General features: G+C 38.5%; 1 protein-coding gene across 1 annotated transcript in view; it reads left to right on the forward strand.

The window, feature by feature from the left end:
* Positions 1–9465: 9465 nt before the first annotated feature.
* LOC127935412 (protein Jumonji) overlaps positions 9466–19258 on the forward strand; it is a 104164-nt gene continuing 94371 nt past the window's right edge. The window contains exon 1 of the mRNA XM_052533244.1: positions 9466–10571. Within this exon, the coding sequence (XP_052389204.1) occupies positions 10527–10571 (45 nt within the window). The 5' untranslated portion in view covers positions 9466–10526. The remainder of the gene's footprint in view (positions 10572–19258) is intronic.

The following is a 19258-nucleotide window of genomic DNA, read 5'->3' on the forward strand; positions in this document are numbered from 1 at the left end:
TCGATTGTGTACCACGCGCAAGGTTTATGAGCATAGTCCAAGTCTTCTTCTCTGTTTTTAGTGTATCTCTGTGTCAGAATTACAGCGCCACATACTGGTCTGGCATGTATACTACATCATTTTGCGGTTTCTTTAGGCACATTATTTTCATAAATCTAAAATAAATAAATGCACTTTACCCTTCTAAGTATGGTTCACTCAAGCTGGCAGCACAGCCAAGTGATTTATTTCCTATATATCCAACCTTACTTCCAGTGTGTCATGAAAGTTTTCCTTAGCACTCCTCCTCCCTAGAACCACCTGTCTAACTCTTTACCTTGTAACAGAAGACAATCTGTAATTCTGAGTCTGCCAACCTCGTAATTTTGAGTTCATGCCAGCAGCAGGGCTAGTCCACCAAGATCATCCTACCTACACATCATTTTTATCACTAAATCTTATTAAAGCTGTCTATTGCAGAGAGCATCAGCCCAGCTCCTGGAGACCCACCGTCCTTCAATATTGATTTCCAACCTGCTTCAACACACCTGCCAGTGATCCTGAAGACCTTGAGTAGCTGGTTCAGGTGTGTTTGATTAGGTTTGAAGCTAAACTCTGCAGGGCAAGGGCCTTGAACTTAGCCTTGCGATGTTGAGGGGAACTAAGTTACAACTTATACAAATTTATTTACTCTTTTATTGTACCATTAAACTTTAAAATGCATCTCTATAAACTAAATATTTATGTAAGCCTCCAACCATGAGTAATGGTTAGGGGAAATTATATAAACTTCATCACCAAGAAGATCACTTTATCTGACAAACCTAAATTATTTAGACATATATTCTAATATTGCCATTTAATTTGATTTAGCCTACATTTAAAAGACAGAACATTGTAAATAAATGCGGCTCTTTAACATGATGTAAAAGTCAAATAAAATGTCTTTTTTTTTATTATTTGGCAGTAGTGGACTTGAGATGCTGATTAGTTGTGAATGGGTGAGGCGAGGTAGAGCGGCTTGTAATCACGCCATGCTTAATGACGCTCCGCAGACCCTTTTTCTCTGCAGGGAGCACTGCCTCAGAGCGAATGGGTCTGCTTGCCACATTTCTAATTGAAAGTAATGATAATTAATATAATCATAATCACAGTTTGTTATTGAGGATGTTTATGGGCTTTTGTGGCAGAAAAATGAGAAAGCACTTTATAAAATGGCTCTTGTTAACCTTTTAGCTCACTGCAGTCTCATTTAGCATCTGGAGCATCACTTCCATGCTGGCTGCGAGTAGAAAGTAAGATTTGTATTCAGTTCCATCTACTCGCTTTGGGGTGGTGTGACAAAGATAAATCCTGATAAATGTAGGCTGATATCCGCTTTAATTAGCTTGAATTAGTATACGCTGTGAAAACATGGAAATGCTTTGGAGCAAAGGACAAAGCGATATCTCTGAACATGCAGTCATGTGCTCATGAGGATTGATGGTATGTCAAAACTGCATTTGACAGTCAAATCACCCTCACGTTCTACTTGTAACTGATAGGGAGTGTTACAGAGAGCCAGAACTTCAGAGGCTATGACTGTGACCTCTGTTGAACTTACTGCTAATGTTGTCTTTTGTGAAGGGTGAATGGTTAGTCTGGATGAAAATTATATTATGTAATAATTATTAATATTGAAATACTTTGGTCAAACTCCGTTCATCAATGCAAGTCATTGAAACGATTTCCCTGAAAAGTTTAAACACTGTTTCCATCAAAACACTGCTGTTTGATTATGAATCCTGACCAAACCAAACCATTAAAATTAATAGTATTTGTTTCAGAAACGTCTGTTTGTCCAATAAATTGCAGACGATGGGTGTGTTTAGGAAACATTTAACCCACTTTTTTTTTTATTTATTACATTTGTAATTTGCTATTGCTGCACATTTTATCTTTAAGCTTTTTATTCAAGCTCTATTTAGCATTTTGCAATATTTAAATCCATATCAGATATTATTATTATTTATTTATTTTTATTTTTTGCAGATTGGCCCCCATTATTAATGTAAGAAGTCCCAGAGAAATCAGTTAAAAAGAAGACATTTGATCCAATTAACATCTGTTATTTTAACAGCACCATCAAGAGTGGCCCTGGCAAAGTCATAAAACAGATGCTCATAAAAGTCAAGCTTAAATAAATGTGGACAGTGTGACGTTTTCAGGAATCTGCCAGTCACAGCCAACACCTGAGCTGAAAATCCAGCATTTAGCTCAATGGATGCTTATGTCAGCCATGATAAAATCTGAAATTCCCAAATCAGATGGCACGAACGTGCTCCGCAGCATACTTCTACAAGACAATCAAAGTGGCATTACGTCACAATAGCATGGACTCAGTTTGGGTCAGGGCCTTTCTATGAAACCTGTAAACTGCATTCATCTGTTATAAATCTATATAACGACACCAACTCTGTAGCTTTTTGCATTGCAGTTATTTGGCATTTACTAGAATTCAATCAAATGGCTTTCTCCAACTCATTTGTGTATGTGTTCTGTGCGTGGCATATTTTTTCTTCTGTTTGGACATAACGTAAGAAGTACAGCCTAGAGGGAACATTGGCTCTCAACACTGACAAGCTACAGGCGGACATGAAAAACACCTCTTTTCTCCACTGTCCTCTCTTCAAACCAACCCTGTGCTTATTCAGTTAGTTCAAGTACAATCGATTCCTTTCAATTGCAAATCAGGCTGGTACAGCCATGGACGAGACAAACAGAGCATGTACAAAAAGAAAAGCAACTCTTAATGTAGTGAAAGAAAAATTGAGGGGGAAAAAACAGCTTATAATAAAAAGGACATATGTAGCTAAATGACAAGAGCCCTGAGGATATGCAAATTAAAGGGACCTCCCACAAGAATTCCTTTTTTTTTTTCTTACACAAACCATGCTGCTCAGATAAGCTCTGTGTAAAAGAAACACAGGGAGGATTGGCCTGTGTGTCAATGCCTCTATTCTGCTGGAGGTTTATAAGCTATTCTTCGCAGAGATCGCACTCGATTGACCCACCATTAATAATCCTGGAGGATTAATTAACATGACTGCTCTTGATGCTTGAAGACAACAGTGGAATTCAAACGTCTTTTCAAATGTCCCTTACAGAAAGAGAGAAGCACACGTCTTACCTTGCTCTTCGGTCAAACCTTGGGATCCAACCTGTCCTCAAATGGCCACCCTACAGACGATGCTACGGAGTTAAATGTAGTGTAAAATGTTACTATTAATGAAACATGTTTTACTAAGTTGCACCTCAGCGGTAAACGTGTTTTTATTGTGCTGCCAATGAAAACTAATAATATAATTAATAGATTATTATTAACTTTTTCTTCATTGGTTAGTATGTGGACCACAGCCTGCCATTGGTCAGGAAAACAAATGACCTTGCCATAAAGTTGACATTGGTTGAGTCAATGTTGCTTTTTCGGGTTGGTTGGGATACTCAAACAAACAGAGCAATGTTTTGATAGGACTGCATGGTTTACTTTTCAGGGAAATCCACCTACAACTGGCTTACTTGTAGTTGTTTCTCCATATTAAGCTGGTGTGAAAGTATTTGACCAAGAATTAAAAAAAAAAAAGCTTAAACTTGCTATATCTGAATACAAAAGATTAACCTGCAACAGAATGGGCACACTGAAAAGCACGCTATATTGACCCAATTATGGTGTAACAAATGTAAAATTTGTCCTTAGCTGTGATACGCATACTGTCACACTTAATCATGACTTGGAGTTCTCTGGCCTTGAAGCCTATAAAGATTTCCATCATACTGTACTTTAAGGTTTTCTTGGCTGTTCTAGTCATTAGTTGTCTCTTTATCCCTCTCTCTTTCTCTCGGACCACCCACACTGGTGTCCATCACTCTTCTCTCCAGCTGTGGCCTGCCCATGGCCCAATTGTGTTACTTTGTAGCTGAGGTCAGAAATACCCCAACCCCCTTCTTCTCTCTCTCTCTCTCTCTCTCTCTCTCTTCTAACTCCAACAAAAGCTCAAGCTGGCCTTTGTTCCTGATGCAGGTGTCCCGGGCCGTGAAAGGACTCAGGCTCAGATTGGGAGAGCTGAGGGGGCTATGCTTGTCTGAAGTTTAAAATCATTGGTTACCCTTGAGCCAATCACATAACATTTGGTTATTACATTTGTTATGCGCTGGCTCAGCCGCCTCACACTTCCACTGTAAACACAGGTATGCTGCGACTTTGGCCTCCCCAGTTTCTCGCTGACGATCAGTAACAGTTGATAAATTAAACTTTTCCAAAAACATGTTGGGAATAAGGCCACAATATCACCTTCTTTTAAAATGTGAAACAAACTCTCTTCTTGTTTGGGCTTCAGTTGGCAAATGGTGGGAATATTCTCCACAACAGAGCGAATAGCATCCCATGTCTCCATGTCCGCTGTCGTTTTGGATTTCTCTAACCTAATCTACGATCTTAAACTCGGCGCTTAGCGTCTACATCATGGCTCTCAGCCCGCCCTCTGTTCGTTGATTGGCTGGCTGTTTTGGAGCCGGAGGAAATCTGGGAGATTGGTTTGCTATCTCAGAAGGAGTACAGAAGCGAAATGAAATTGAGCAGAAGTACGAAGTATGATGTAGTCAGTCTAATAGAATTGTACATTTTACTCATTTCACCTGTCATTTGGCAAAAAGTAAAATTTTGGACAAACATAAATAATGCCATTAAACAATGCATCTCCTCCATGTTGAAGTCCTGATGAAACCGATGTAGCAACAGCTCTTTTTTTCTGCATTTTGACATTTCAAAATATAATAAAAGTATAAGAAAAAAAAGAAAAAAAAAGAAACGAAGTCTGGCTGAGAGGCATAGTTTTTATTGGATGTTTTACTTTTAACATTTAAAAAACCCTTTATAATAAGATCAATAACATTCATTTACAAAATCGATAGGGTTCATTTTCTTTCAATGCAGTCTTAAATCTGAGATTTTTTTCTTACTGTCCAAATAACATTTAGTCAGTCGCTTGGTTTCTTTTACTGCAGCACTGAGATGGGCATCCCCTTTTTGTTACGTAAAAAAATAAATCCCTGTCATCATTGTATTAAACATTACACATTACTCTGACTGGCTGTGATTGCTGCATCATGCTGCATTTTCATTTTCAACAGAGAAAAAATACTCACCATTACTAGAAATTTGTTGCATTTTATCTGGTTAGGACATGGTGTGTTGGTGTCTTTAGACAATGATCCGTCCGTTATTTGTCCAGTTATAAATTATTTAGAAAATTAACAATGTCAACTGAGTCATAAGCAATTGTGTCATTAAAAGGCGTGATCAACAGTTTCTAGGAGACCACACTAGCATGCTGTTTTCCCAGAGGATTTAACATAAGAGATATGACTGACACTCCTTCCCTCTTTACTGATCATGTGTCAAAACTGTCCTGCACTTTAGCTTTAAATGTAGATAATGGTGATTTATGTTTCCCAAGTACCATCAATAATGTACTTGGTAAATTAACTTTTGTGGAGGATTAAATCAACCATAACGAGCCCTATTTTTCTGATAAATATAACAGTATGGCTGTATGACTTTATTGTGTTTTAGAGAATTTCATATTGTATTACGGAGACCTTTTTGGTTTTGAAGAGCAACCTTAGCTCACAATTACAAATGTTTATATTTTATTTTCCTGATGCAATTATCCAAGGTGAGTATATTTCCAGAGGGGATTTTCTTTCTCAAGGTATCCAATTACCATACACTGCAATTGGAGTCCCTTGCTGGGGACTGGAGTTGTAAAAACCCAGCATGTTTGTGATCTTGACCGGTCTCAGTAGAACGTAACGGCCTGGTAAAGGGGGGGAGGGATAACACTATTTTAATGTAAAGAGCCAAGAGAGTTCAGTCTCAGCACTGCATCATTGCAACTTTGACCTTCTTACGCACCAAAAAAACTCATCTTGTTTTCGCATTTCTGAGGGAAAGTGACTTTAAATAGAAACAACCCCCACCTATAATGTCAGCTTGACCCTCTTGCAGTCTAATGGAGTTGAGCTCTAATCAAAGGATGTCTTCTCGTTATCTAACGTGAACACTGAACATGCTACTCAAAGCAACAGTTTACCTCCCAATATAACGTTTTTCCAAATTAAAATTTGTCTTATTACAGATACCCACCAATACTTATGACATATTTCCCTACAAAAAAACCCACCTTTGCTTCTAGGAGAGCAAAGATTCATTTCAATTTAATCTTTTAACATGAATATAGATTTTATGCGTAGCTCATAAATCAATCTTGATTCAGTCACTGTAATTCGCCCTGCTCCTGGTCAGCGAACATCAACCTGAATTAGCCAGTCTGCTCAGCCTCACCGCACAATTAGTTCTATCAAGAGTGAAAGCTTTAATCAATGGCTGGCTTGTCCTTCACCGAGCCCCGTGGCTACAGCCGCTGTGAACACACATACAGGCAGTAACACCACACTTAAGCTTTGGATTACCGTATCTGTGCAGTGTGGCAACTTTTGATGAAAAAATGTAATTAATAAAAAAAAAAAAAACTATGCGATGACGGTGCAATGTGCTGCAACCAGAATGTTTGAATTTAAGTGTGTGTGCACGTGTAGCTGGCTTTGTTGCAGTGGTACCTGGGAGCCCCAAAGCAGTCTGTCTCATTGATTCAGTTGGGTTTAAATGTCACTCACAACAGAGTCTGAGCAGCCCTAGAGACCACAGCAAACTACATGCAACAAAAGAGGGAAAAAATGACATTGGTGTTCCCCAAAAACAACTGTTCTCTCTGCTGTGACAAAGGCTGTGAGCAGAAAACTGCACAGCTTAAAAATGATTCAATCAATCTCATGCATTTCATTTGACATTTTCAGAGTATATTTGATTCTTGAATAGTTTTCTCAGAAATGGTGCTGTTAATAGGAATTGTACTGTTCCTTTGCTGTTTAAAAAATGCACCTAAGGGTTAAAAGGATTTTAAAAAGAAAAAAACTGCTTTGAAGCGAGTGTTTTCTTGAGACGTTTTAATGGTTCACCCAAGCCATAACACAGTTCTCTCTAAAAGACAGCCATATAAAATCCTCCCACTCAAATACACTCCTATGAGAATCAAAATGAAGACATCACAGTGCACTGGGCCAACACTCAATTCAGTAGTCTAATGTCATCTTTCATGCCGTTTAATTAACAGTCCCTTTCACCAGACAGAAAACCACTGCATTTTCCCAAAATTAATTTATATTTTATGACTAAGTAATTATAATTGTCATGCAAACTTTTTAGATTTTTATGTAAATATAATTTTAACCTCAAGGCCTTTTTTTCTACACAGTGTCCTCGTTGTGGTTGGATAGTTCTATGTTCTGGGCTTATAGCACATTAACATCTTCCTCAAACTAGAGCCATATTGAAACGTCATGTTGCAGGGGTTACTACAGCAGAATGGCGCTGGTTTACAACTATGTGTAGCATTTACATGCAATGTAGTGGTTCAATTTCCTTTGATGTGATATCATGTACTAGTTCTCTATTTGGAATCCCTATTAGCATGGGAAAAGGCCATGTGAACTCCAGGATGATTGATGGTTCTTTAAAGTGATGCTGTAAAAACGCTTTCATCATGATGTCAGCACCTGTCAGAATGAAAACAACCCAAACCTAAGTTAAACAGTCCACAGTAAAAAAATAAAATAAATAAATACAAAAAAAAAAAAAAAAAAAACAAGAACAGACAGATCCCATCCCAGTCATAACAAAATTCACTTACATTTTCCATGAGCTTCATGAGTGCACAGAGTAAACCAGAGTTTCTGAAGCTGTTCTGAAGGCAATGTGTGGTCAAACACTTTGTTAGGTCCTTTATATCAATTCTATGCGGTTAGGAACTTATCAAAAAACATGCATTGGCAAAATTGCAGCAGCTGCAAGAACAGGAAGTGCTTATGTTTCACTTTTCCTCTGTCGGTTTTTTCTCCCTGTATCTGGTATCACCTCCAAATAAAAATTAACAGAACTACTTATGTAATTATGTTCTCCCTAGAATTTATTATCGATCAAACATGCCGGTGTGCTGCCAAGACCATTAAATGTGCTGCACTAAAATTCTGAAGGCTCAACTATCCAATGTGATACCTGTGAAACACCAGATTGAAATTAAATTATTCATCTTTTATGTATTAATCAACCAAGTTTAGGCTTTGATCACCATTTGTACAACAAATCTACAGCATGAATCATTTCTCATATTACTGGCATATGGACGTAAAGCTACAACACAGACATGTTCTATGCAAAACACGTTTAGACAACATTGACACCTTTTACAAGTAATAACTAAAAATGAGATCCCATTATTGCTAAACTGCTTTATTAGCTACTACTACAGGTTAAAACAAACTCTAAGGCCTGAGATATCACAAAACTAAAGCCATCTATACACCTACCTAAATAAACTTAAAATATACTTTTTTTATAATACAAAAACATTTAGACATTATCATAACCTTAAATTGGAAAGCAGCACTGAATAGAGTTGAGTTCTAGGCTAAGATTAGATGCTAAATGGTACATCTTTATAAATAAATGCCAGGTTTATCCTCATCGGTTATGATTCAGTTCCCATGCAAGGGTTATTCCACGATCACCCATGATGACAAAAAAGGTGAATATTCTTGTTTGGTGTGCTAAACTTGTTTTTGTGAATTACTTACGCAGACCTCTCAGATTCCTGTCATTGTTTCAAGATCTGATTGTGAGTCATTTCTAGAGATTCATTTCACTTTTTGTCCGATTACCAGAAGTGTGTTAGTGTAATAGACCTTACGTCTAACGCACACCAACAGTCAGCTTAACAGTTTTTGGGTATATATATATATATATATATATATATATATATATATATATATATATATATATATATATATATATACACACACACACACACACACACACACACACACTACTTACAATAAAAAAAAAAAAGTTTTATTTCAGCTAGTTGCAAATGTAACATTTCTCATTTTAATTTAGTTTAACTCAGATTTACTAAAATATATAAAACTAATAATATCAGACAACCAAATCATTAAAAATTTTACGAAATTAAAAAAGGATATATTCAAATTTTAACAGATTCAAAATATTAATACAAACTATATCATCTCAATGATACTAAAATAACACTGGCTCAAAGTTATCACAGAAATACCTTTGAAAATCATGCAAAAATCAACCATGATAAAAGAACGATTTTATAATTGCCTAACAAAGTCTGGCATTGGTTGTTCAAAGTACACACAAGCAGTGCAGAGAACAAAGTAACTGTGAGCTATTAAAATGTGTGCATGCCAACATCCTCTATCTTGCAGTGTTTGCTTTGGCATAATGTTAAATGTTGGCCCTTCTAAGAGTTCTACTGAAAAGCATTCATCCAAGAAACCAAGATATATAAAAGTACAAATACAAAATCAGGGAATATGGTCAAAACTATCAACTAATTAATGAGCAACTGTTTGGGAAAGATGTTAATGTTATTTAGTGTTGTTCACTACAGTTGAAAAGAATCTACTAGTTTAGGGAGTTTTACATCTAACATTGCACAGTACTGTGTTAGGGAAATGTTGCTTTTAATTATAAATTGTTAAATGATTCTTAACAATTAGCCAAAACTGTTTAAATATGAAAACCGGTCTTCAGAGGAAGAAAGAAATAGACAGTGTCCCCCCACCCCCCACGATGAAAACAAACATTTCGAAGGGGCGAGTGAGAATTCCTAACCTGCTTAAAACTGCTTCTGTCAGCTGACTTGTGTCCATCGGGGCTGGGAAATGTTCGATCTCTATTCCTTTTTCACACTGCATCAGTGTTGACTGAATAGCCCATTCTTTTATCCAATTGCTTTGAAGTAGACCAGTGTTCGTTTTTATGTCTATGCAAGTGGGGTCATTTTGCGACGCTCCCTTAAGGCGGGCGTCTTTTTAAAGTTACGCTGAGCGTGCTGTCGGGTGTGAGGCTGCTTAAAGAAAGAAGCTTCGCCTTGTGTTCAGATTCAGATGAGACCGTGGTGCTGCTGGAGAGTTCACTCACCGTCTGCTAGCTCCAGCCAAAACGGACCACGATCCCTTTCCCTTTTTTAATTTTGTATTTATTTCATCCGATCCTCTGATAAGCCTTTTCAAAAACAAGATGTAACTCACCCCCGAACATTTACATTCTCACCTGAATAAACCTACATGCTTTAAAGAGCCGGGATGAACATCACTGATGGAAGTAATCGTGGCGAATGGTTTTAACTATGGTATGCCGATGTGATTGTTTATTTTTCCCTTTACCCTTGGCGATGGATCCCTGATTTTTGGGTAATTCCACGATTCTACCGGGAATCATCGGCGACCCAGGAGGGAATTCTGCACAGCCAAGCAAACTACAGGGGGATTTAAATCGCATTGCTCTGGGGAAAAGAAGAAAAGCAGGAAGAAAATTAATGTTGCGATTTTCTCCTTAACAATAACTCGTATTGGATTGCAGAATGAGCAAGGAAAGACCTAAGAGGAATATCATTCAGAAGAAATACGTAAGTAGCGATCGTTTGTACGCGGCTGATCTCAAGTTTGCTCGATGGTCTCGCGCTTGTGTCGATGTTAAATGCGTAAACTTTGATCACGGTGGCTCTTGTTGGGTTTAGTCTGGATTTGAAACTATGCCGTAAATGCGCGGCACTAAGAGCACAACACTTAAACATGTTTAAATGTGTTTTTCTATGTTGCACACACGTCGAGGTTCCTCGCTTTTCCCCTGGTATCCTCATTGGGAATGTTTATGTTTTGCACAACAGCTGTTCGCTTACAGAACTCATCTGTAAACCTGGACGCGTTTTGTTTTGGGTTTGTTAGTACCAAACAAACTCCAGCGTTAAAACATCATTGCAATCAGAAAGGCTTTGTTTGCTCTTCATTGCTTCCCGTCTCAAAGCCGCGAGGACAGCCATATCGCCCTCTTTTATTCCGGGATTTGTTTCCCCGAACTGAATTCTGCAGGAATACGGGGTGTAAAAGCAACGATCCCAACTCCCCTGGCACATTTGGTTTGTTTATATCGGATGTAACTCGGTCTTCTTCACGTGTAAGCAATGGGCTCTTTAATGTTTTCAAACTGAGTAAGGAAGTAATTTCCCCTGCCGACTGAGAAGACTCCGAAGTGTTCATTTATTTAGGATTCAGAGTGAATTGTCTTCAGTCTTTTCAGTTTAAGCACAATGCTCGACTCGAAAACATAAGCTTGAACAGCAGCCAGCATTGTGGGCATTACTGTGCTTTAAACTGTGCCCTTTTTGCTGGCTTTTTCTGGGAGTTTCTGCACGTTTTATTGTTCAAGCGGATTAAATATTAATATTACACAACTGATCAGATAAAACGCATTGGATGTCGTTTATAGTCAAATATATATCAAGTCGCATTGCAGAGGTTCGCGTTTAAAGCAAAGCGACCATTTTTACCATCTCTCCAGCACCATGGGTTAGTGGAACCGGCGAACTTGTCGTAGCAGAATTGGATAATAGGACTTATACTTTCTGGCTGGTGATTTAGTCTCCTCGGGAGCAGAATTAAGCAAGACTACCATAACAAAAGCTCAAGTCTCCTCAGAGACGGCCGAGCAAACCTCGTATCTGTTAACCCTCGAAGAACTGACGGACTCTTAACCAGAGTTTCCATACGGTTTACCTGTAGTTCAGGAAGGGGTTTATTTTATCGTAGTTTGCGAGACTGCTGTTACATCTTTCATCGCTCATGTCCTTACTTATTTTCCTATGAAACCAAGCCAGTGACGAGAAATAAATTCCCGCTGGCGCGTGAAAGGGTTAGCTCGTGCAACCAATTTTGTTGGTCACGTGACCTCGTTTAACTTTTTTTTTTTTTTTTCCTCCCCGCCGATGAACAGCATTTCGCTACCTGGGAACTATCTTTCCGCTTTAAATGACTTCCTGATGTTTTCAGTCCATCAGCAACAGGTTAAACTGAGTGAAACAGATATTGCGAGGGTTTAGGTTATGATGACGCACCACGGGGGCAGTTTCCACGCACTTTATCGGCAATAATGCTCATGACATCTTATCTCTTTCCATAAAGGTGATGGGAATTGTCTATCTTTGCGTGCTTTTGTTCAGCTTAAGCCGTCCCGTATTGTTAACGCAGCACTGTGACACAATTACTTTTGTTCATTGACAAGGGAAAGGAAAGTGATGACAAAAGTAGTCTCACGCCACGTGGTGACTTTAGAAGAATGTTTAAGTTAAAACTATTGCACTACTATCAGTTTAAAACGGCGCCTTAAAATACTTTATCAAAGGATTGTCAGGATAAGCTCTGTATGCATTAGAAAAAAGCAATAAAAAATAATAATTTTATATATATATATATATATATATATATATATATATATATATATAATAGTGATTTGTAGTAAATGTAAATTCATTAAAGAAGTATATTAGTATACATATACACTGTGTGTGTATTTAGGCACCACCCCCTCACCCCATTTTTAATGTGGTCAGGTAATAACATTTGATCTATTTGGTGTACACTGATCTGTGTATGGTTCCATGTGGGACAGGGATCTGCTGCATCTCATACTGACCACATGTGAGTGTGGTCAGGGTCATGCTCCTCTGTGCGGATCGTGTGGAACGGACCGGAACCGTTCAGAACATGGCTGTTCATGTCACATCTGTGCAGTGCTGGCAGCTGTGCTAAAATCTGGTCAGGCAAACAACAAAAACAACCTGAAGGATCTGTCCCCGGGGACCTGCACAACCCTTGGCCCCTTGGATTCAGCCTCCCCTTAATTAGCGTAAGACAATTATACATGCTTGGCTGAACCATATCCCCTGGAACATGAGTGCAAGGGATTTTTTTTATTTTTTTTTTTATTACCCCATTTTTCTTCACATGTGCTGCGAATATTATTAAAATTCATTTAGTGGAAAACGAGAGAGGGAGAAAAAAAATATGATAATAGATGTTAATAAGAGCAAACAAGGAAATGCAATTAGACCGTCTCTGATTGATAGACGTGTGTGAAAAGCAGAACGGGGGCAAGTAGGCACTTCTGCTTTCAGACGAGCTCCTTTTAATGGCTTCTCTAAACAAGGCCATCCTGACACTCTCTGAAGCAACTTCTCTGTATAATTATTTTTGAGGGTTGTTTTTAGAGTGAAGAGTTAACGCCGGTTTTGATTCCGGACGTTGGCTAATGAATGCAGCCGGAGCTCGCGTTTGTGTTCTAGTTCTGTTGAAGCGAACATGGCACATGGTGCGAGGGGAACGGGGGGTTACCCATGGCTATTCTTCTTCTCTAGTTCTCCCTATCCCTCTCGCTCTCTCTCTGCAGGCCCAGCTGGGGTCGGGCCCTGATTCATAGACGTGTGGTGAGATAGGCACAGCTGCTGTAGGGGCCTTTACAAATGTAAAGAAGCTGTCAGTGTTTGTTTCATCAGGCGTACAACTGATGAGGGCCAAGTTGAAAAATCCACTGCAGTGTGTGGTGCACAAAAAAGCTGGAAACAAAAATAGAGAGCAGGGCCAAGGCTCACCGAGCCCTCCCTCTGACCCCTTCCCTCGCTCCGAGTCCTCCAGCTTTGCATTGTAAATGTAGGCTCCTCGTCCATTTGTGAGGAGAAAGCTGTGAGGCTCTGCGTGTGAGCGTGCGAGAGATTGTATGTTTGTGTTTCAGCGCCTGCCGCTAGCGCCACTGCGCTTCATTTAACCCTGTGTTTTAATGCAAATAGGTTTTCTTTTCCCCCCCTGAATTTTCCAAGGATGTGACATGGCAAAATTCATTGATCATACCACAGTAGGCCAGCTGCTATAGAAGGGCCGAGTTATTTTTGTGTGTTTGTAAGTAAAGGGTCATGAAGTAGTCTGTTATAGATGCAACACACTTAACATCCTAAAATGATCGGTGGATCGAATGAACTTGAAATAAATTTGTCAGAATCTGAATATAGAGTTTACGCAATCGATTCTGTTTCTGTTAAATTCTGTGATCTGTATTGTATGAAGCACTGTAAAGGTGACTTGACTGACTTCATAGAAACAGTAGATAAGAATAATATAAATTCTGCAATGATAAAAACATGCTTTTTTATTTCTATTTCATTCATTTGTGTAAATGTGTGTATGCAGGTCTTTTAGGGCCACACTTTGTTCACATTGTTGACAGTTGTGGATTGTTTACAAACCGTACAAACTGGATTTTAGTAGCGAAAATGCCAGGACACTTCAGCAAAGCTGGCATGAAAGGATTTTTTTCTCAAAGCAGCTTGCCATAGTCCTCTTGCCAAGATGCGATGCATCACCTCACGGCACCATTTTCTAGAATCTGGCCTGGTGCAGTAACGGATAAGTGTTGCCATACTCCTTTATGGGTGTTGCATTTCCAGCTTTGTGCATTATGCAATGTGATCTTTTACTTATCGAACTTTACAGTCATATGTGATCCTTCACAAGTGCCGAGCTCCTTGGTCAATGTGTGACTGCACAGGATGCACGCCCACATCAGCAAACACGGGTGGTTACATATGCGGATCTGCCCACGTAATGCAAGGAATTTGCTCTGCTGACATAAAGCAGGTGCAGCAGTGCTTTGATAAGTGGTAAGTGTTGTGCTCAGAAAGAATGTTTTCCATTCCTCTGTCCTGTACTTTGTATTATGATGAGATAAGAGGGCAGAGTATCAGAGTCTTTTCTCGTGCAGTGTGGTGAGTGAGTTGTGGTGGATGATGTAAATCATGCACTGGAAAGGGCTTAGACGTTATTGGAAGACTGTATCAGCACAACTGAAACGATCACACAAATGTGGCTTTTGGTCTATGTCTCCTGAATTGCAGTATTGTTTTTGGTTAAAAAAAGTGTTGATCTACTTCTGGACCTTGGGTAAACAGGGATAGTTCACCCAAAGATGAAAATTGAATGTCTATCTGCTTACCCCCAAGGGATCCAAGATGTAGGTGACTTTGTTTCTTCAGTAGAACACAAACAGTGATTTTTATCACAAACCATTTCTAGTCTGTCTTATAATTGATGTGAAAGGGAATCATGGCTAAAACATACAATAAAAAAAAATATTCATAAAACCAAATTAAACCCTGTGGCTTGTGTCGATACATTGATGTGTAAAGACACAAAACTATCGGTCTGTGCAAGAAACTGAACAGTATTTATATTGTTTTTTACGCAGGCTTATAAGCTCATTACCATCACCTATCTCTCAAATGGACCATTCACACTTTATCTACAATCTCAATTAAGAGTTTCAGTGGTCCATTTTAGAGATAGGTGGTGGTAATGCGCTTATAAGTATTCAATTAGCCATAAAGCAAGAAGAAGAAGAAGCATCATGCCTGCTGCTTGAGGATGCACTTAAGAGAGTTCGAACAGTTTTCACATTAGGTGAACCAGAGGTTAAAAAAAAAAAGATATAAATACTGTTTGTGTTCTACTGAAGAAACAAAGTCACTTACATCTTTGATGCCCTAGAATTACAATATCTACTAAAGTGGTTGTCTTCACTATTTTAGGACATCTGTCGTAAGAAGTACTGTTGCCTAAATGGCTGCTGTACAAAGTGTAATTTTAACACTTCAATAAATCACTAAATTTGGACTGTGTCTAGATTTCAGGGTTAGGTCATGGTCTAAATCTGGACCTCAAAGGGGTAGAACTGGATATTTCTGTAAACAGAAGTTAAGCTGGCTTTACTCTACAATTTTGATGACTGTATTTCTGTCTGATCAACGCTATACCAGAAGTGTTGAAACTGATAACTCCATTCCTTGAACTATCTAAACCATATAAGAAATTGTAACCGTGATTTCCTCATAGTATTCTTTAGTATTGGTCATTTTTATTACATCCCAATTTCTGGGTAATGCCATAATTAGTACATCAAGGGCATACAATGATTTGTTCCCCTTTCAATTTGTATTTCCAGACACGCTTCCTCAGTTCCTTTGTGTTTTGTTTGCTTGCAGTTGGCTGAAGGAAGGGTAACCTCAGTGATGTTGTTGTGAATGTTGACATGTGTCAAAGACGTGGCAGCCACAGCCAGAACCCTTGGCAGCGGCACTTCCCTTTCACAACTGTGTTCCCCTCCGTGACGCTGACGGATAGTTCTGTTTTCTGGAGCTGTTTTTGTCTTTTCCTCTTTCTGCTTTTATGAATCATTGTGCCATTAGTCTTTGGAATTGCAGTATATTATCTGATATGTTTTCCGAATACGCTGATCAGGTGCAGACTGGAATCGACAGTATGTTTTGAAAGCAGCCATATTGAAAACATTTGCTGTAATGAGGAAGTGGCTTATATCGTAATCATTTCAGGCTTTTAAAAATCAGCCTATGTGGTTTTCATTTGTGTGTTTGTTTGTGTGTGTGTCTTAGTGTGATGTAATGGAAGTGTCTTTGAGTTAGGGCTGCACGATTAATTGAAATTAAATCACAAAGGTGATAAATCGCGATTAGGCAGAACCTGCGATTGTCATGCATATCTATCAGTAATGCACGGTTCTGCCTGAAATCCAGAGGGCGCTCTCACGCTGAAACTCCAAATAGGCCTGGCAAAAGTAATCTAGGAAATCCTTATAGCGGTTGCTGAATAAACAGAAGATTTAACTGCTTTCATTGATTCAACATGACTAATAAACACAAATCGCAGGATGATTTCTTTGATTTTATAATCACGTGATTTTGCGTTGCTTGTCAGTGAACTACGGCTGGAGCTATGCTGCTCCATCTGAAAGCATGTGATGGAGATTTGCTGCTGATTACAGAACTAGCTTTACTGATGAGATGCTCATGACAGTCACATTCGATCAGTCATGTAGCCCTATTTTGGGTACGCTAACCCTCCTGCCAGAACATTTGTAATTCAGTGTTGCATCTCTTGTTAGCCGGAGAGATGCGTGCTACTGGGAGCCATGTGGTTGCTTTTGTGCAAGTTCAGCTGCTTGATGAGACACCATTGGGGCCTCTCATAGGCCTCAAACTGGGGTTAGTCATTTTGTTTAGTATTGAGGGCCCTAGCAAGACATGCAGTCGTGCAGTGTTTGAGTTTCCTTGACGAGAAAGCGTGCTTTATGTTGCCAAGTGCAACTATTTTAGACCAAGGGCTATGAGATCTGTACATTTGAGGTGTTGTTCATCCCAGTACTTTGTGAAGACACCAGTACAGTGGAAACAGCTATTTACACTGTGTGCATTCAGCTTTGTATACAGCATTAATCATTATTTTTGAGGCCTGTCTGGATTGCCAGACCGCATGCTTGATGTTGCTTGATGTTCAGCCTGGTGGTTTCTTTTGGTTGGGTTTTCAATAGTGCCAAAGAAAACTTTGGAAATGCTCTTCAGACGCTAAAGCTTCACCCATGTGAATTCATCCTCCTCACCCCCACATCAGTGTGACTGAGCTCTATATGGCTTTTTAATGCTACAGATCACAGAAATTTACAGAAAACGGATTGTAATTGAAGTTTGGAAAAAGTATGTTTTTTGGACCGGTTATGTTTGAAGATATGGGTGCTTTGATGGGTTTTATATTGGACGGCTGTTATTTACAGAAGAAGATGCTATTTACACAGAGTAAATAGTGTAGATAATGTTTGCAGCCAAGTGTAAATAGCAACACACGGCATCTTGTTGATGCATGCTAGTCACACAAAGTTTAAATGGAAATATGCATTTTTTTTTGTGGGTATGGTTATTGAAAATGGCCTTTTTCACTTTTATATTGTTACATATTTTTTAATTGTAAACAGATATTTTATAATTGCAAATACATTGTGATCTATTTATGTAAATACTAATGCAGTTTTTTTTAGTAAAATATAATTAAATGTAAATGGGTACTCCAGGTTACTAACATGCACTGTTTTGGGGTAAATTTGTTATTTAGCATTTGTAAAGTTTTCTTGCTTTTATATACTGTGTGTGTATATATATATATATATATATATATATATATATATATATATATATATATATATATATATATATATATATATATATATATATATATATATATACAGTATATATATATACAGTATATTATTTTTCAAATGGCAATCTTAATTTGCCATTTTGTGTGCTTCTTTCATTTAGAAAGACGTGTATATATGTTGTTGTTGTTGTTGTTTTTTCAGAAATTACTTTGTGGTCCATATAATGGGTCATTGAATAAAGACATTATATCCCATTTCACTAGCACATTTTTGGAATAGCACTATTGCATGTTCCCTTTGAATGAACATAGTGGTGGATGTCTTAAAGAAACACATAATCATCATTTTCCTGTTTTATTTCTGGAGGCACTGTAGTGCCTACATTGCTTTTAAGCATAAGCGGGCACTCATGGCAAGGATTTCTGGTATCTAACTGCGTTTTAGTCGCTGAAAGGACAAATCTGACAGGATCCAGATAATATCATTAAATCCAGAACCAGATAGAGTTTCAGACATGGTGACTCATTTTGGTGATCTGAATATAAATCATTTTTTACACCATAATAAGCTCATCAAAGTCATCAGTTCCAGTCCTCTTGGCGCACGACATTATAGCATTTACGAGCAACTTTCCAGATTCTCTCATTTATTGTCAGGTTGGAAATTTGCTTTTCTAAATGTGCTACTTACTGTTAATTCAAGACAGAAGGCTCAAATTAATTAACGCTGAACAATCACTTTAGAAGTAAATACAATGAAAGTATCTCCATAGTGACTAACCAACAGAGTCTTGGAAAAAAAAAAAAAAAAAAGATCATTGATCACACATGCACCATGCCATGAGAGGGGCCTAGTCTCTATGTTACCATAGTAACCACCCCGGTGCCAGAACACGGCGTCTCTCTGCCTTTTTTTTTTTGAATCTCCACTTGAGTGTCTGAAAATAGTGGTGCTCGGCGGATGCTGAGAGCTCATAATGAGCTCTGGCTGCTTTGGAGGAGACAGAACAAGCTTCTTAACTGCTCACTCATGAATCAGATATTTTCAACAAATCCACAAGTGCTGTTTTTTTTTGTTTTTGTTTTTATGCAACAAATGACTGAAGCAAACCGCTCATTGCCAGAAAAGCCCAGGAGCTCATCTGACCAAGCTGACTGAGGTTTGTTTTAATGGGGCCCATCCTCACACAAATGCACGCGTGCATGTTAATGCTAAATGCTAGTGTGCATAATGCCGTCTGTTTTTATGCAGGTACTCAACTGCAAG

The sequence above is a fragment of the Carassius gibelio genome, chromosome A19, assembly GCF_023724105.1.
Source record: "Carassius gibelio isolate Cgi1373 ecotype wild population from Czech Republic chromosome A19, carGib1.2-hapl.c, whole genome shotgun sequence".
Classification (NCBI taxonomy): Eukaryota; Metazoa; Chordata; class Actinopteri; order Cypriniformes; family Cyprinidae; genus Carassius; species Carassius gibelio.